Here is an 18352-nt window from a genome sequence, read left to right as displayed (position 1 = left end):
CCGACAACAACCGCCGCCGTCCGCTTGAACCTTAAAGACTCGCACGTGCCCAGCGGCGCACGCGGCAGCAGCGAGCGGCGATCGTCGCTCCGAGGCTGCCGCCACCAAACACGAAATGGCAGCCACACAAATTGGCCCACGATGAATGGTTCCCAGAATGAAGCGAGAACTCTGTTAACATGACTGGTGCTCGCAATTGCTATCGGGGTTTTAGTTTTTTTGTTTGTTAACCGACAAACAACCTTTGCACTGCCTGTGCAAAAGCTCCCCCAACCTTATCCAGACCAGCAGCTCAGAAGAGCTGAACGCGTGGCCATTTTTGCCACATGGACCCCCCCCCCTCGAGCGTTTCCGGTCATTCCTAACAGAACTAATCGTCACGTGCGCAGAAAGGCATCTGCACGGGCCCACTCGGACGCACAACCGTTACCTTGACGACCATCTCGAAGGTGAACACTCCGGTGAATACGAAGTCAAAGTACTTGAGCACCTGTGGGCACGAATGGGGAAAAGAACATAGTCACACGCGGTTTTGCCGACTCGAAAGTGTCATACCGTCATAATCGCTGGCTGCAATGGCAACGTAGAAGTCACAGTATTAATCCTTCTCATCCCCCGGCCCACGCTCACTGTCGTCCCTCAAAAATAATCGAGCTTCTTTAGGCTCAAATGTTCGGGAATTTGCTGGTATACGTGTTTGGTGTTGTGCAAAGCCGGCGACCACTTATTACAAGAATATTTATTATTTATTGATACAATTTTTTAAATCAATGATTTACCCAAGAAAGCCACACATGAGTCCGAACCCTCTCAGGAGCATCCTGCCACATTGGGATGTTCGGCAAACTTGAATAACATTTTATGTGTTTGTTGCAATGTGTGTGCATATGTTGAATTTCTTTCGGACCGTACGTAGCCAACCGGGCTAATTGGAGGTGCGGGGGAAGAACAACAAAAAGCAGTTCTTATTAAATTAGTTTTCAATCTAGATTTAAAGAACATTCCAGACGGCCACAGAGGTGCATCTGAAAGCGCGCGATGCGGTGACCATCTTTATTCAACGGCAGGTCAAAGGCTGCTGCAAGGATGACCGAAGTTCGCGTGATGATGGTTTATGCTCCTTGATGAGATTGGCGAGGTGTTGTGGTTCATTTGTGGCAGCCTTATAAAATGATTTTGACCTTGTAGGCCAGCGAGTCGGGCGTCTTACCCATTTAAAGTGAGAGAATAGCTTTAGATCGTTTCAACCCCAAGACCTCTAATCATTCGCTTTACCGGATAAAACTGCTCCTGCCGAGCGCCAGCTATCCTGAGGGAAACGTCGGAGGGAACCAGCTACTCGATGGTTCGATTAGTCTTTTGCCCTATACCCAGGTCGGACGATCGATTTGCACGTCAGAAACCGCTACAGGCCTCCACCTTTGGCCTCGCCCTGCCCAGGCATGGTTCAAGGGTGATAACTGCGGTGCCGCAGTACTTTCCTCTCTGCTACGAAAATTATCATCCTGCCACGTTTTCCAACAAGCGACAATGACGTGACATTTCAAGCCTAATGACGAGTTTGATGTCACATGGTGCCGTGACGTGGCGTCACGAGGTCGCGTCGCGCGCAATCACTGGGTGCGGCGCGTTCATTTTTGTGCGCTGCCACTGCCTTGGCCGAAGAGGCTTCATCTATTTAGCGCCAGACTATCGTAACTCTTTGATAGATTTGTTGTGTTTTCTAAAAGAAGAGTCTATCAATGCAGCACAACTTTACAATTGAGCTTAATTCACACTTGTTTCTTCCCCCACCCCCTCCCCCCGGTTCTCCCCTTCCCTTCCTCCCTCCTCGTCTCTTTTGTTCCCCCAGTGTGTTAGTCACCTTCCCCCTTATCCCCTTTCCCCTCCCTCTATAACTCTTCATGTTCCCGCCTGGCTCCTGGTCCCACAAACGGCAGTTGCTGCTGCTGCTGTTTGCAGGATTTCTGCTCCCCCTCCGTTCTGTGATCGCCGTTTTGTGCCGGTCTCGTGTTGAGTTGTTGTAAAAAGTTAAAAGCTCAATTGACATTGCGTCGTCTTCACAAGCATTATCGTAACCCTGCCGCTGCGGACGGACGGACACACAGAGCGAATGCATAGAGGAGGCCACGAGGCCTCGGGGGCCTGGCCCCTCACGTTGTTGTGCAGAGAGTCGGTGCGGACGGGGTCCTCGGCCGCCAGGGCGATGCTGCTCATGGTGATCACGGACAGGATGGTGATCTCAAAATACCGCAGGTTCACCACGTAGTGACACGCGCGCCGAATCCTGCACACGCACACAAAGGCAAAGATCCCCCCCCCCCCCAGGATAGCCTCAACAGACTGTTGGGGCAAGTTGACTCGGCCTAAATTAACAAGATGAGTGACCAGTCCAAAAGTTTGCTTACGGTATTAAATGAATGCTGCTGAAAAAAATCACTCCTCGAAGGCCGTGGCAGATGGTATGTGTAAAACATATATTTCAATGATTTTGTGCAAGGACAGATATGGGAAGGAGGGTTTTTATAAATGTACAAACAGGACTGTTGAAACAAACCCAAGCAGGTTGACCCTGGCCCCATGACTAGGTGACTCCGTGACCTCGTGGGTGTAGCGGCGCTTCCTTAGTGAGACTCACGTGTGGCATGTTACACAGTGTTTCAAATCCGTGAATGACGAGAACACCCTAGCTGGGTCTCCGGCCGCGTCTTTGGCCACATTTTCTCAAATCATCGGTGGCCTGAATAGCAAAGTTTGCACACATTCAGTTCCTTTCAGCTTGTGGTCACGAATAAGGATCGGGACAGCTTTTGTAAATGCATTGCACATCCCTGCGCGTGTACGTATAAACCTTGGACTTCTTTCGCACCGTACGTAGCCAACCGTGCTCATCGGAGGTGCAGTGTTGTTAAGTCGATTTACCCAGTGGCGTTTGGGGGCTCGCACAGAGAACCCTCGCCGCCCGTGCGTGTGTGGAGCTAAACCGAGAAGAACTCGAAGTCTGCGCTGTGCAGCACCGTTATGGCTGAGAGGACATCTTCACCTCTACCCTTCGGCGCGCCACTTTCTTTTGTTATCGTTGCCATGTGAGTTCTCGGTCTACATCGAGAAACCAGCTTGCAATGGATGGTGGTTCATTGGTTGATGTACGCAGTGTGTGTGCGTGTGCGCGTGGGGAGTGATGGTGTAGTGGTTAGTGCGCTGTGCTACGAACCCCGGCGACCTTAGTTCGATTCCCGCTCAAGGCCACCAATACCAGTGACGATTATTTGAGCCCATGCCTGGGCCTCCCCTAGTTGAAGACTCAGCCTCAAATGAGTGCCTGGTGCGGTGTGTTAACATTGCCACTGGGGGGACAAACGCGGTCGGTCGTGGTGTTGGCCACCCACCCCTTCATGTGCCGTGCCGGCCTTTGTAGGTGTTCACTAACAGCACTTGCCCCATAAGTCCGTTAAGGCTACACAGGGGATCTTTGTCTTCATCTTTGTGTGTGTGCTTGTGTGCTTGTGTGCGCGTGTGTCTGTGTGTGTGCGTGCGTGTCAGTCTGTGCGTGTGGTCTGTGTGTGTGGTCTGTGTGTGTGCGTGGTGGGCATGCGTGCGTGTCACTTACGGGTTGGTTGGACTAAAAATGAACATGGAGCTAAAAGGCACCATGGGCTTTGGTCCACTTCCTCCTTCGTTGACATCCCCTCCACCCTCGTCTTTCTTCTCTGGCAGCACCTCCAGCTGCACGCCAAGGCTGTTCACTGCACGCACCGATCAGAATCAGCGCCATCGTAACCTCCGATTAGCACGGTTGGCTAAGTAGGGTGCCCAAGAAGTTCAACATACATACATACACCACCACGGCTATGTTGTGAGAGTCATGAATGATATTCCGAAGATCATTCATCTGATGAAAGTGAAAGGTGCCCTGGGTCTCGCTCGCAATGGGACATGCTGGTGACAGACTGACACACATTGAGAATGTCGCCGCTGTCTTTTTTATAGGGCACCCCGTGTCCACGCTATGCAATACATCATCCAACTGCTACAAGCAACCCAAATAGAACACGGCAAAATTCTACTGTATGAGATCAAGTATCTGCAGTTATCGCAGCAGACAAGAGCCGGCTTTTTCTGACACATTAGCATGTTCACTCCCAGGACATTGCCAACCTATGCAACACAAAATGCTGTCAAATAGTTCATGGATAATGGCACTGATGTAGTGTATCAGAAGGCACAGAAGTGTCTAAATTATTACTTCCAATGCCATCCAAGTCACCGGTGGGATAATATAATTCTGAAAGTTTCTTTGCTGTGTTTCATGTGATCATGCCTGCAACGTCATTCGAATAATTTCAAAAGTCCAAGTGATGTCCTGCTCAAATGAGCACTGGATTGGTGAGCGCAGCCAATGCTGTAGACGCCACCCCAAATCATCATCCGTTCCCTCCTGCCAAATCGCTCTGCAGTGGCAGAGTCGACGACACACGACGACCTCTGCTCTTACAGTCTTGCAGCGCCTGACTTTGGGTATTTCCACTGGCATGAGATGAATCATAATGTAGGGAGGTAACACTCACTTTGCATGTTATCATAATTCAACAGCAACTGATCACGTATGCGATGGTGACATTGCCCAGCGGCAGCGCAATCGCTGCTTGTTCAAGAGGTTCACAGTTTAAATCGGGCAAGACGCCCTGTTCAATATTGTGGATGTCACACTAAAACAAGACTAAGCACTTTTTCTTTTTCGTGGAAAGGCCCACTGAGCTGTATAGCTCTTTTTCAGAAGCGACCTGGCCACGAATGAGAGCTCAACGTAGTGGCTAATCGTGTGGAAATTTATAGCAGCCAATTACTCTAAACCATGTTGATTCTAATGTGGAGGGAAAAGCCGGAAGGACCAGGGGAAAATTCCACACGACCATGGGGACAGAAACAGGCACATTCCAAATATACAGGCGTCGGGGTCGGGATCGAACCCACGATCTCCTGCATCACAGGTGAGGTCGTTGACATCTCACCACCATGGCGCCCAGTAATAACCATGAAATACAACGCGCCGTTTACTCAAAGTACACAATTTATATACCATGAGGCCTTTTAAATTGAGTTGACCACTGCGTGCCGGCATCATGGTCAAGTTTGATCAAATTAAATGTCCACAAATTATTCAAGTACAATTGCACGTATAAATGATCGCCACCGCCCGCGACTGTCAAACTACGGCAACGAGGCGCAGGGACAGTTGCCACTTAGGATTGTTGAGGTGAAACATGGTGGAAGGTGGTTTGAGATGCTGAGGCATTTAAGCAATGCTGTACTATTACTATTATGCGTGTTTCCCAACAAAAGCCTCACAAAGTCTCAAGACTTTTTCAGGAGGAGGGTCCTGTGAAGTTTTCACAGTATGGGGTGGGGGGGGGGGTGGAGGGGTGACGTTGCTACGTCTAATCTCCATCAGTAATAGGCAAGATTATTTTTTTGCATTGCCGGGCCAATACCAGTTAAACTGTACGTTATTTTAACAAATTGAGGAAACTGACAAACCTGGAGAAAACCTTATCCATAACAGAAGTAGTTTTTTTATGGTTAGATCACGTAAATGTGTCCTTAAACCCACCATCACCTGACAAGGCCAATTAGTGAGGTTTGTCACGTCAACAAGAAACATGCCATTTAGGTACTAGTTCAGCACACCGATTGTGTGTTGGAGAATAATCCCACAACATTGACAAAGAAAACCTCTGTTATGGATAACATTGGTCGCGAGAGCCTACCCGTTAAACTAGAGAAAACCTACGTAGAACAAGTGGAATAACACAAACCCAGAAGTAGAAAAGTGCCCAAGTCAGAAATCGAACCGAGGCATTCCTTGCTGCGGAAATATGACAATCATTCGACGCTCACAGCACGTGGCTCTCGGTTGGGGATGCGAGTTCACGTTCACACACAGAGGGGAGACCTCCCCCCTGCCGTAGCCCCCGCCCCTGTCCCTCACTACTTGCGTGTGTACGCGAGGGCCTCACTGGGGATGCTGTTCTCCTGTGACTGGCCGCTGGGCGTGCCTCCGAGCGTGTGCGGCTGTGCCGTCGTCTCGGTGACGGCTCGTCGGTTGTTGAGCTGGTTGTCGGCGTCTTCCGCCTGCTCGGGGATGGGGGCTTCCAAGGAGCTCTCCGGCGTCACGGGCTGGTGCCTGCAGCCGGTGAACGTGCGCGGGTATCAAAAACAACAGGAGCACGTTTTTCGCGATGGTTATTTATTTTCCCGCGATTCGAAAACCACGGTCGGAAAATCTTGCGGCGGGGTGGCGGTGGTGGTGGTGGGTGGTGTAGGGTGGTGTTGGATGGTGGTGGGTGGTGTTGGGTGGTGGTTTGTCGAAATCAAAATTATCGTGATGTCGAAGCGGTCGGAAGACAAACATGTAAACGAGCGGCTGAACAAGAAGCTTCACAGTCTGTTGCCGTATAGCAGCACCCAGCCTGATGAAGATTGGTTGGCTCCGTGTTCCAAAGGCAGATTTGACTCCTCGTGCCCTCGACTTGATCGGACGGTTCCACGATTCAACGGACCAAAATCAACGGTCAAAGTTGACTTTTTTTTAACAAGTCTCAGTGGACTGAATAAACTCACAAATTGTGTCAAACTTGGCGACAGGGTCGATTAAAGACTGATAGACAGATTTGCCGATTCAAATTAAAAATTTAGATTGTTTTTTGAGGACCGGTGTGTTATGCTGCACCTGGTGTACTGCCAATACGTCCATTTGGGAAAAATCAATTGTCACATGAGAGTCAAACCTCGATCTATTGTCACAACTCGAATATATGTGAGGGTTTGTCGGTCACAAAACATACGTGAACCTCTCTCCCCTACCCGCCCGGGTGTCGAGGTCACCATCTCCTGGCATGCCAAGTATGGCAAGACGCAGCAAGTGGGTTATAGTGAAACATTGGATTCCGCATTTAGCCCCACCAGATTTGGCCAATAAAAAAAAGTGAAATACGACAAAATTTGTAAACAATAACGTACGTACTAACATGTACTTTATACAATCTGTTATGCTGAATCTATTACTGGTAGGAACGAAGTGGACCAGACCACCAATAGATTAATGTGTCCGTCCGTCCGTCCGTCCGTCTGTCCGTCCGTCTGTCCGTGGGAGGGGTGGTGTTGAGGGTGGTGTTGGAAATGAAAGACTACGAGTCTTTAAATCTCACAGCGTTTCTTGTCAAAACAAACACTTTTAATTAACGTTACACTAGAATACAGTAATTTTTTCTTTAACTCCTCTATACCCGGTCGATATCTCTGTACCGGTACTAAGTATTATTCCTACCAGCCCACCCCGCAGGGTCCTGTTATATTGTCCCCAACTCACCACTACCGCCTGCTGCTATGCGTACCTACACTACCCCCCTAGCTCAACCCGCACCCCTACCCCGTACGCGTGAATGTTGAGTGTCTCACGGACGCGCACTAGATCCTCATGAATACTCACAGCCCTGTAGATTGTGGTGCACCATCTGCTCTTGATGTTCAGGTCTTATGTAAGGTTCAGCTCCAAAAGTCATCGGATAAAATTGGAAAAATAGTAACTATCCAATTTTATCACTATTATGAATTGATTGCCTATGGGGGTGTTCACTAAGTAGTGGAGTGCATTAAGCCGATTGCTGCTTTTCAAAGTCATTTATCAGTCCCCCGCTTTTCTCCACAAGTAGACTCGCTAATGTCTGCCTGGTAGGTAAATGCTTCTGTGACTCAGATTCTTGGGTTAACCTCTGCGTTCCTTGGGTTTCTGGCTCAGTTTATTGCCATTCCCCCCCCCCCCCCCCCAACGTTTTTTTTTTGAGTAGGTGTCTCGCTGAATTGAACCCTTTGGGGTTGACGTGTATGCTACTAGCGACTCATGCTGTCTCGCTCACGTTCAACTCGCATTAGCCAAAAGCAAGCCAAAGCCCGTGTCTGAAGAGAAGGGGTGAAGGGCTCAAAATAAAGAGGTGGGGTATAAAGAGAAAGGGGCGGGGCATAAAGAGGAAGAGGTGGGTTTTTTTTTTACTTAAAACTTTCGTGACTGCAGGAATTCATATTCTTGGTTCTTTCGGTAAAGTCATGTAGATAGAAAATAAAAAATAAAAACCAAAAACCCACGACGTACATGAAATTCGTGATCTGATCCCATCTGTGAAGGACAAGATTCCTGACATGCAATACCCCGGCGTCTACAAACTAAGCTGTATCTGTGGCAGCAGTTACACTGGAGAAACTAAGCGACATGTCTCGGACCGTGTTCATGAACATAAGGCAGATTTTAAACACGGTAGGACAGTATGGTCACGAATACTCACTGCTGTAAAGTCTGCCTCTATAAGCCATGTATGTGGAATCTCCAATTCCACGCGATGGAGCCAGACAAGCGTACGTTTCAAACAACACAAAAATGTGTCCACGTTGTTTGAAAAGTATGGCTTTCCAGCCTGCAACTATTCTGTTATGATGGGTTGTTCTCCTTGTTTACAGATTTCCATTGGATGCAATGCCACACATATTGACATTTTTTAATTTTCACTCCACACCACACACACATGCTGTCTAACCCACCTGGCTCTGCACACGCCAGATGAATAGGTCGTGCTGGATTTTTAGGGATTGACCCAAAAACTCCCAATGGCCATCGAATGGATTTCCAAACTCAACACACATTTATAATCAAATTGCTCTTCAAATGCCTTAGAAATGAAACTCAAAAAACGGCGAGGTTAAAATCTCAGATGGAGGTCAACTGGCTGGGGGGAAGTGGGCAATGAAACCCTTGCAGATTTTACACTAGAGTTGTTTTAATTATAACCAAAACAATGTCGTTGATGCACAGCGGGCAACAAAATAATTAAGGGTTGACAGTGAGAGTCCTGTGTGTGCAGAACGCTTGGCAAGAACTGCTCTCGAACACACGCATGTGTGTGTATATGTGCAAACACAAGTAGTTTGCACCAGCACACGGCTCAGCGCACAAAGACAAAAAACCCCCGTGTAGCCTTAACAGACTGTTGGGGAAAGTGCTGTTACCAAGCATCTATGAAGGCCGGAACGGTACACGAGGGGGTGGGTGGCCAGCACCACGCCCGACCGCCTTTGTCTCCCGAGTGGGCGATGTTTAGACACAGCACCAGGCACTCATTTGAGGCTGAGTCGACCAAGGGGAGGCCCAGGACTGGTTCAAATAATCGTGCCTGGTGTTAGTGGAACTTTAGCGGGAATTGAGCTCGGGTGGCCGGGCTCACATCTCAGCCCGCTCACCACACTGCACTGCTGCTCCCGACAGACACACACACACACGCACCTCCTCTTGCAGGTGGAATGTTTCTTCTTGTGATGTCTCGGCTGTTCTCCGGCTCCCTGCGGCCCCTCCGAGCGACCTGGCGCCCCGTGCCCACCGGCCCCATCCGGCCTCCCCGACTCCCCCGGCCTCGCCGGCCCATCCAGCACCCCCCCCTCGGGGAGCGGGGACAGCGGGGGCTGGCGTGGCAACTGCAATCCGTTGACATCATCGTCAGCCGGGCTGTACCTGTGGGCGCAGCGAGCGATTGGAGGTGCCGTTGCAAGCGATCGTCGTCACGGCGTGCGTCTGGGTAGGCACGGGTGACCCCAGCCTCTCCAGCCCAGTGCCACCGAGCATGACCCAGAAATAGAATATTTATTCATACTGGAGGATTCCGATGAGCTATAAAGCAAGTTTTTCGCACATGTCCAGTAAAGGCACAGGGTCAGAACGTTACAGCAACAAACAATACAAAAACACGACAGTGCAAAGTATAAAGGTAAACAAATCACTTACAAAATATACCAATAAAACGAAACAATGTTTTGTTAATATTACCAGGCAGAGCACACGGAGCTATTAGCTTCTTTTTCAGAAGCAGCCTTCCCACAAATAATAGCTCAACGAAGTGGCTTATCACGTGGAAATGTACAACAGCCAAATACTCTTAAACGTGTGATGTTGATTCTAAACAGTGGAAGAAAAAATCGGAGGACCCGGATAATAAAATCCACGCGACCACGGGGAGAGAGACACCGCAAGCTCCAAATATACAGCAGGCGTCAGGGTTGGGATGGAACCTCCGACCTCCTGCGTACCAGGCGAGGTGGTTAACATTACGCCACCGTTGGCGCTCCTCAAATTCAGCATCCGCGCCGACCGCCCCGACACGTCCCCTTTGCCCTACGCCGCAGTAGCTCCGCGGACCCTGCAGTGCCGTAGGCAGGGTTTGCCCTGGAATGACCCACATCGGAGGGAAAATGCTCTTCGAGATGTTTAATTAATCATGCGAGATGGTTTTCTTGGGAACTCTTCCTTGAAATATTTACAGGCCGTGTCAGGGCATTTAGCGACTCAGCCGTCAGGCCAACGGGAAACCTTTTTGCGGCTTGCACAGAAATCCTCGACGCACGTTTAACACAAAGCAACGCAAAGTGTCTCACAACGAGCACACATTGGGTACTTTTAAAAGTAATCATTCGTTTTCAATAGAGAAAGTCGAGAATTTTTCTTTCATGAAGCCTCAAACTCAAACTGGTCAGCTCAAGGCAGGAGCTGAAGTGTGCTTAGGTTGTGTCTCTGTTTCAGCACAGACATTTAACTATTTTTTTTATTTTACCAGGTAAGGCCCACTGAGCAATGTCGCTCTATTTCAGAAGTGACCTTGCCCACACATGATAGCCCAACGACACAGTGGCTTATCACGTGGACATTTACAACGCAGCCAAATACTCTAAATGTGCAGGGATAAACTGGAGGACCCGGAGGAAAAATCCACACGACCACAGGGAGAACATGCAAACTCCAAATATAAGGCATCAGGGTCGGCATTGAACCCATGACCTCCTGCATATCAGGCGAGGTAGTTAACATCTCACCACATCTCGCCTGCCTTGTGTTCCTACCAAAGCATACATTAATGCTGAATTAAAACATCAGCCCAAGTCTGTTTAATCTACACATCAAAACGATAATGGATTGCTATTAATCAGATGTTTTCAACTACAACATTAAAAAGTCATGTTTTGGTAATGTGTTCATATTTTAAACATTTACATTTGAAAAAAAAACTGCTCACAATTAATAATCATGATTTTATTCCTATGCATTAATGTTAAAACATTTCCAAAATATTATAGATGTGTGTGTATTTATTTGAAGACGTTAAACTACATGACATTTAATATTCTGAACTATTTTCAATCGTTTGCTCTATCAACGAATGAAAAAGTATATTAAAAATAATTAAAACCAGTATATGCCGACACAGACAGCAGCACCATACTGGCAATGTGACGTACAACCTGAATGGTACGTAGCATGGTGCACGGATAATTTACCTGCGAATGTGATGGTGGTGATTATGGTGATGGTGATGATGGTGATGTCGGTGATTGGAGTGGCGTTTCCTTCCCCGCCCTGTCTCCGTATCTCTTTCCTAGGGGGCAGATGAATCACACAGATCATAACAGATCACCACACCACTTTCCTGCAGCCAATCATCAACGATATCATCATCACAATAGCAAGCCAGACTGCGAGAGTGCACTCACTGCTACATAGTGCACGTACGCCGTAGTGTCCATGCTAACGTGACCGGTATAGTTGCCCAGTTGACACACAAAAGTGGCTCCAGGTCAGGTCAGCAGGGGGATTCCAAGCCATTCGGGGGCGATGAATGCCGTGCAGGTTCCAACCGAGTGATTTGCGGGTAAGTTTTCAAATTGGTATCAAATTTTCACAATGACGCTACCTCTCGCGAATGTTATCGCGGGATATTCAACGTCCGCAGTGAAGCAGATGGCAACGTACGTTTTTTTTTTACGAAAAATAACCAAGACGGCCGCTGAATTTGAACTGTGAACCTCTGCGCTGCGCGTGGCGAACTCCCGACCGCTGGGCCGCGTCGCCACCCGTGACTCTCCCCGACTGCGCGTCTGGTTAGTTCCTGCTGCGTACCCTCAACTGGGATCACACGCAGCAGCAGCGACACCCCCCCCCCCCCCCCTGCGGTGAATGCGTGGCAGGACCCTCCTGAAAAAGGGTCTTGAGTCTCAGTGAGGCTTTCCTCGGTGAACGAGCGTAACTTTACATATTGTCTCACAGTTACTCGAGAGCGAGTGTGCACGCAACAAATCTGGAATTAGACTCCACAATAAAACCACTGACTTGGAGGCATGAAGATGATGATTGTAGTGACAATGATGATGCCATTTATATATTGGGGAAAAGCTTACCACGTTAGAAGGGCTAATTCAGGAGGGTCCTATCGGATTCGATCCCGACCCTGACGCCTGCTGCTGTATATTTGGAATATGCGTGTCTCTCTCCCCGTGGTCGCGTGGATTTTTATCCGGGTCCTCCTGTTTTTTCCTCCACATTTAGAATGAACATAACGCGTTTAGAGTATTTGGCCATGATAAATGTCCATGTGACAAGCCACTTCATTGACCTATTACCATTTGTGGCCAGGTCACTTCTGACCTATTTCGCTCGGTGGGCCTGACCTAGTTCAGTTTTCAGTTTAGTTTAAGACGTGATTGCCAAATTAATGGGGGTTTATATGTGGCAGAACAATGGAGCATTCAGAGAAACCCCCCGCATGCGAGGGTGGCCAAACCCTGGCTTGCCATCTCTCAGCGAGCCAGGGTATGGGCACCTTCTCGACACCCAGAGCAAGGGAGTTTTCACAACATTCACGTGGTGATCCACCAACCCTTGGTGGATCCAGTGCACTACATCGCAGGCGAGCACTACCACGGCCTGCGTGGCACCACCGCGGCCCACGCTCCACCACAGCCTGTGTGTCACCGCGGCAGCGAGAGCGCCGCTGGGTGACCGTGCGGGCACCTGGCCGGGCTCCACTGTGGCGCCATGGCTCCGTGCTCTCTCGGGGTCCGAGTCCTGGCTGGTCGCCGCGGCTTTGCTGTGGCCGCGCCCCCTGCGATGGTTGAGCCCGGCGCCGTCGGTGCCCCCCTCGACATTCGCGGCAGCGGCGACACCCGGGCACCGAGAGCCGCCCTGCTTCCGCTGGGGAGCTACGGAGAGCGAAAGAGCCCGCACGCAATGAGTACACAGTCAGGAGTACACGCACGGTGAGTACACACTCAGTACACACACGGTGAGTACACACTCAGGGGTACACGCATGGTGAGTACACACTCAGGAGTGCACGCATGGTGAGTACACACTCAGTACATGCATGGTGAGTACACACTCAGGGGTACACGCACAGTGAGTACACACTCAGGAGTACACGCACGGTGAGTACACACTCAGTACATGCACGGTGAGTACACACTCAGGGGTACACGCACGGTGAGTACACACTCAGTACATGCACGGTGAGTACACACTCAGGGGTACACGCACGGTGAGTACACACTCAGGGGTACACGCACGGTGAGTACACACTCAGGGGTACACGCACGGTGAGTACACACTCAGGGGTACACGCACGGTGAGTACACACTCAGGGGTACACGCACAGTGAGTACACACTCAGGGGTAAACGCACGGTGAGTACACACTCAGTACACACACGGTGAGTACACACTCAGGGGTACACGCATGGTGAGTACACACTCAGGGGTACACGCACGGTGAGTACACACTCAGGGGTACACGCACAGTGAGTACACACTCAGGGGTAAACGCACGGTGAGTACACACTCAGGGGTACACACACGGTGAGTACACACTCAGTACACACACGGTGAGTACACACTCAGGGGTACACGCACAGTGAGTACACACTCAGGAGTACACGCACGGTGAGTACACACTCAGGGGTACACGCACAGTGAGTACACACTCAGGAGTACACGCACGGTGAGTACACACTCAGGGGTACACGCACAGTGAGTACACACTCAGTACACGCACAGTGAGTACACACTCAGGAGTACACGCACAGTGAGTACACACTCAGTACACGCACAGTGAGTACACACTCAGTACACGCACGGTGAGTACACACTCAGTACACACACGGTGAGTACACACTCAGGGGTACACACACGGTGAGTACACACTCAGGGGTACACGCACGGTGAGTACACACTCAGTACACGCACGGTGAGTACACACTCAGGGGTACACGCACGGTGAGTACACACTCAGTACACGCATGGTGAGTACACACTCAGGGGTACACGCACGGTGAGTACACACTCAGTACACACACGGTGAGTACACACTCAGTACACGCACGGTGAGTACACACTCAGGGGTACACGCACGGTGAGTACACACTCAGTACACACACGGTGAGTACACACTCAGTACATGCACGGTGAGTACACACTCAGGAGTACACACACAGTGAGTACACACTCAGTACACGCACGGTGAGTACACACTCAGGAGTACACACACGGTGAGTACACACTCAGGAGTACACACACGGTGAGTACACACTCAGTACACACACGGTGAGTACACACTCAGTACACACACGGTGAGTACACACTCAGTACACACACAGTGAGTACACACTCAGTACACACACAGTGAGTACACACTCAGTACACACACGGTGAGTACACACTCAGTACACACACAGTGAGTACACACTCAGTACACGCACAGTGAGTACACACTCAGTACACACACAGTGAGTACACACTCAGTACACACACGGTGAGTACACACTCAGTACACGCACGGTGAGTACACACTCAGTACACGCATGGTGAGTACACACTCAGTACACACACGGTGAGTACACACTCAGTACACACTCAGTACACACACGGTGAGTACACACTCAGTACACACACGGTGAGTACACACTCAGTACACACACGGTGAGTACACACTCAGTACACGCACGGTGAGTACACACTCAGTACACGCATGGTGAGTACACACTCAGTACACGCACGGTGAGTACACACTCAGTACACACACGGTGAGTACACACTCAGTACACACACGGTGAGTACACACTCAGTACACACACGGTGAGTACACACTCAGTACACACACGGTGAGTACACACTCAGTACACACACGGTGAGTACACACTCAGTACACGCACAGTGAGTACACACTCAGTACACACACAGTGAGTACACACTCAGTACACACACGGTGAGTACACACTCAGTACACGCACGGTGAGTACACACTCAGGGGTACACACACGGTGAGTACACACTCAGTACACACACGGTGAGTACACACTCAGTACACACACGGTGAGTACACACTCAGTACACGCACGGTGAGTACACACTCAGGAGTACACACTCAGTACACACTCAGTACACACTCAGTACACACACGGTGAGTACACACTCAGGAGTACACGCACGGTGAGTACACACTCAGTACACGCACGGTGAGTACACACTCAGGAGTACACGCACGGTGAGTACACACTCAGTACACACTCAGTACACACTCAGTACACACTCAGTACACACTCAGTACACACTCAGTACACGCACGGTGAGTACACACTCAGGGGTAAACGCACGCGCGCAATGAACGCACAGCAGCAACTTTGGCTGCTGTTCGCCGCCAAGTGCCGGTGACATCACCATGGCGCTTGTGCCAGGATAGGTGCACTGAGGCCACGTGACGTGTGGAAGGCTCGCTGGCAGGAGGTCACGGTGTACTTCCATACACTTTGCTTGCGATAGCAGTTGCATTTTAAATGAAAAGACAGTTAAACAGTGAACAACCTGCAGTGGTAACCATGCGAGTGGTCTGAATGTGATGAGTAAGAAACGCGAGCATTGCATAGTTAGAATGACTGACTGTGCATGCAGTTGTGTGACCAGTCAGCGAAGACACGCAGACCACGTGTCGTGCACCTGCAGCGCTTCAATTACTCCGAGGATTGGGGGGACCTGGACGGGGGGGGGGGGGGGGTCAGGGCTCCAGGCTGGGAGGTGGAAGTGCACACGCGAGATTCTCACCGCTCGATTCCTCCGAAACGTCACTTGGCTTCCAGCCCTCTCTCCCGTCTGGGTACGCACACTGTCAACAAACATCAACAGTTTACTCCATGGGATAAAAAAAAAGTATATTATACGGATTACACATAGACCTCCGATTATAGCACGGTTGGCTACGTACGGTGCGAAAAAAGTTACAAATACCTACATTGAATAACAAAAGCGCCACGTCGGAAACCAGACCGACGCTGTTCAAATGCGTTCGGAGTCGTGTCGGAAAGATGCGTCGTAAATCGATCCATGACGGCGCTTGTATAATCATCGTAAATGTGCATCGTCGTAAACTGGAGACCACCTGTACTTTGTTATAGTTTTACGTATAATATTACAATGTTTCAACAGCATATAATCCCTTGAGATGGAACATCTCATTTGCAAGGGTGTGCAGGGTGTCAATTACACGCGCAGGAAACACGTAGTGACACGTATACAAACACTTAGAATCTATAACCCAGACAGTTTGCATGTATATAATATATGGATGTTACAAAACCATCCAGAGAAAACTGATGCTTTTAGTTCCAAATCACATTTTTCGTGGAATTCATCATAAAAATAAGTACACCGATGTCACGGAATCCAAAGAAAATAAGGAATAATTTATTATGGCAGGTACATTTAAAGTCACGTTCCCAATGCGTGTTTAAAATAATATGTATTAACAAGACTCAAAGACATTCAGTTGATGGCAAGCTGGCGCAGTAGTAACACTTGTGCCTCACAGCAGAAAGGGTCTGGATATGATTCCCAACTCGTGCGCCTTTCTGCGAAGACATTGTAGGCCTCGAGTCCCCCTGCTTGTAAAAGACAGCAGCCGCAGGAGGCTCAAATAGATTGTCTCTTCACAGCAGCAGCAGCAACTCTGATGCCATCGCACCCCGAGATGCGTGACGTGTTTGAAGACAGATACAAAGGATTCAATCTTTGAAGTAGAAAGGAATCAATACACTCTTCATTTTTAGACGGCATGGCTGCACGCGGCGTGTTTACGCGTCACACTCAGTGTGGGCAGAAGTCACACACGGTCGCATTTACTCATCATTCCACAAGCAACCCACGTGCAACTGATACATTCTACATGAACACCATTGATGTATTTATTTATTTGTTTGCCCAATGGGTTTGGCTGTTGGCGTGATATTGGTGGAAATTCACACTCTACAAGTTATAGATTTAAAACGTGTCCATGTCATTTACATGTCTTCTATGAATGTGTGTGCACGTGTGTGTGTGTGTTCGTGGGGAGCGGTAGTGTAGCGGTTAGCGCGCTGCGCTATGAACCTGGCGACCCGGGTTCGATTCCCGCTCACGGCTAACACCAGTGACGATTATCTGAACCGGTCCTGGGCCTCCCCTAGGTCGACTCAGCCTTAAATGAGTACCTGGTGCGGTGTGTAAACATCGCCACTAGGGAGACAAAGGCGGTCGGGCGTGGTGCTGGCCACCCACCCCCTCGTGTACCGTTCCGGCCTTCATAGGTGCTCGCTAACAGCACTTGCCCCTACAGTCTGTTCAGGCTATACGGGGGATCTTTGTCTTTGTGTGTTGAGACAGTAGGGAGGACAGCTGCGTACATCCGCCAGTCATCTCAGTCAGTCAACCAATGGCACCTGGGTCTGTTCCGTGACCTCCTGTCAGGGAGCCTTCGACAATTCAAGTGCACCTGGCCTGGCACAAGTGCCGTGGTAACGTCACCGCCACTTTGTGGAAAACAGAGGCTGTTGTGTACGTGCGTGTGGGAAGCGGTAGTGCAGTGGGGTTAGTATGCTGCACTACGAACCAGGTGACCCGGGTGGAATTCCAACTCACGGCCAACATCAGTGACAAATATCTGAACCAGTCCTGGGCCTCTTCTAGGTTAACTCGGCCTCAAATGAGTGCCTGGTGCAGTGTGTAAACATCGCCACTGGGGAGACAAAGGCGGCCGGGCGTGTTGCTGGCCACCCACCCCCACGTGTGCCATGCCGGCCATCACAGGTGCTCACTAACAGCACTTGCCCCAATATTCTGTTAAGACGATACTGGGGGATCTTTGTGTCTGTGTATACGTGTAGGTCTCTATGTGTGTACACGTGCCATTTCGTGTTTGCTCTTCACGTGTCACCTAACACCTCGGACTCCCTTGCAAACAAGATGTTCCACCTCAATGGAAGATAGATAATGAACAATGGTTATATAATTATTATAATTATTATATTCTTATAAATGTTGACTTAAAACTTTCGTGACTGCAATAATTCATAGTCTTTGGTTATTTCGGTAAAGTCACGTAGATAGAAAAATAAAAAATAACGTGAATAAAAAAATAAAATAAAATAAACACTAATGTAGACTGTAGCCTGGTTTTAAATCGAAG

General features: G+C 49.5%; 1 protein-coding gene across 1 annotated transcript in view; it reads right to left on the bottom strand.

Moving 5' to 3' along the window:
- The window catches only part of LOC133348474 (voltage-dependent N-type calcium channel subunit alpha-1B-like), a 133062-nt gene that overhangs the window by 55630 nt on the left and 59080 nt on the right, over nt 1–18352 (bottom strand). Inside the window, 8 exon segments of the mRNA XM_061561304.1 lie at nt 431–490; nt 2158–2287; nt 3611–3746; nt 6018–6184; nt 9332–9556; nt 11371–11468; nt 12881–13068; nt 15958–16018. Coding sequence (XP_061417288.1) covers nt 431–490; nt 2158–2287; nt 3611–3746; nt 6018–6184; nt 9332–9556; nt 11371–11468; nt 12881–13068; nt 15958–16018 — 1065 coding nt within the window.

Source organism: Lethenteron reissneri, chromosome 27, assembly GCF_015708825.2.
Source record: "Lethenteron reissneri isolate LAM-NWPU_2019-01 chromosome 27, ASM1570882v1, whole genome shotgun sequence".
Classification (NCBI taxonomy): Eukaryota; Metazoa; Chordata; class Hyperoartia; order Petromyzontiformes; family Petromyzontidae; genus Lethenteron; species Lethenteron reissneri.
This window is presented reverse-complemented; position numbering and strand designations above follow the sequence as displayed.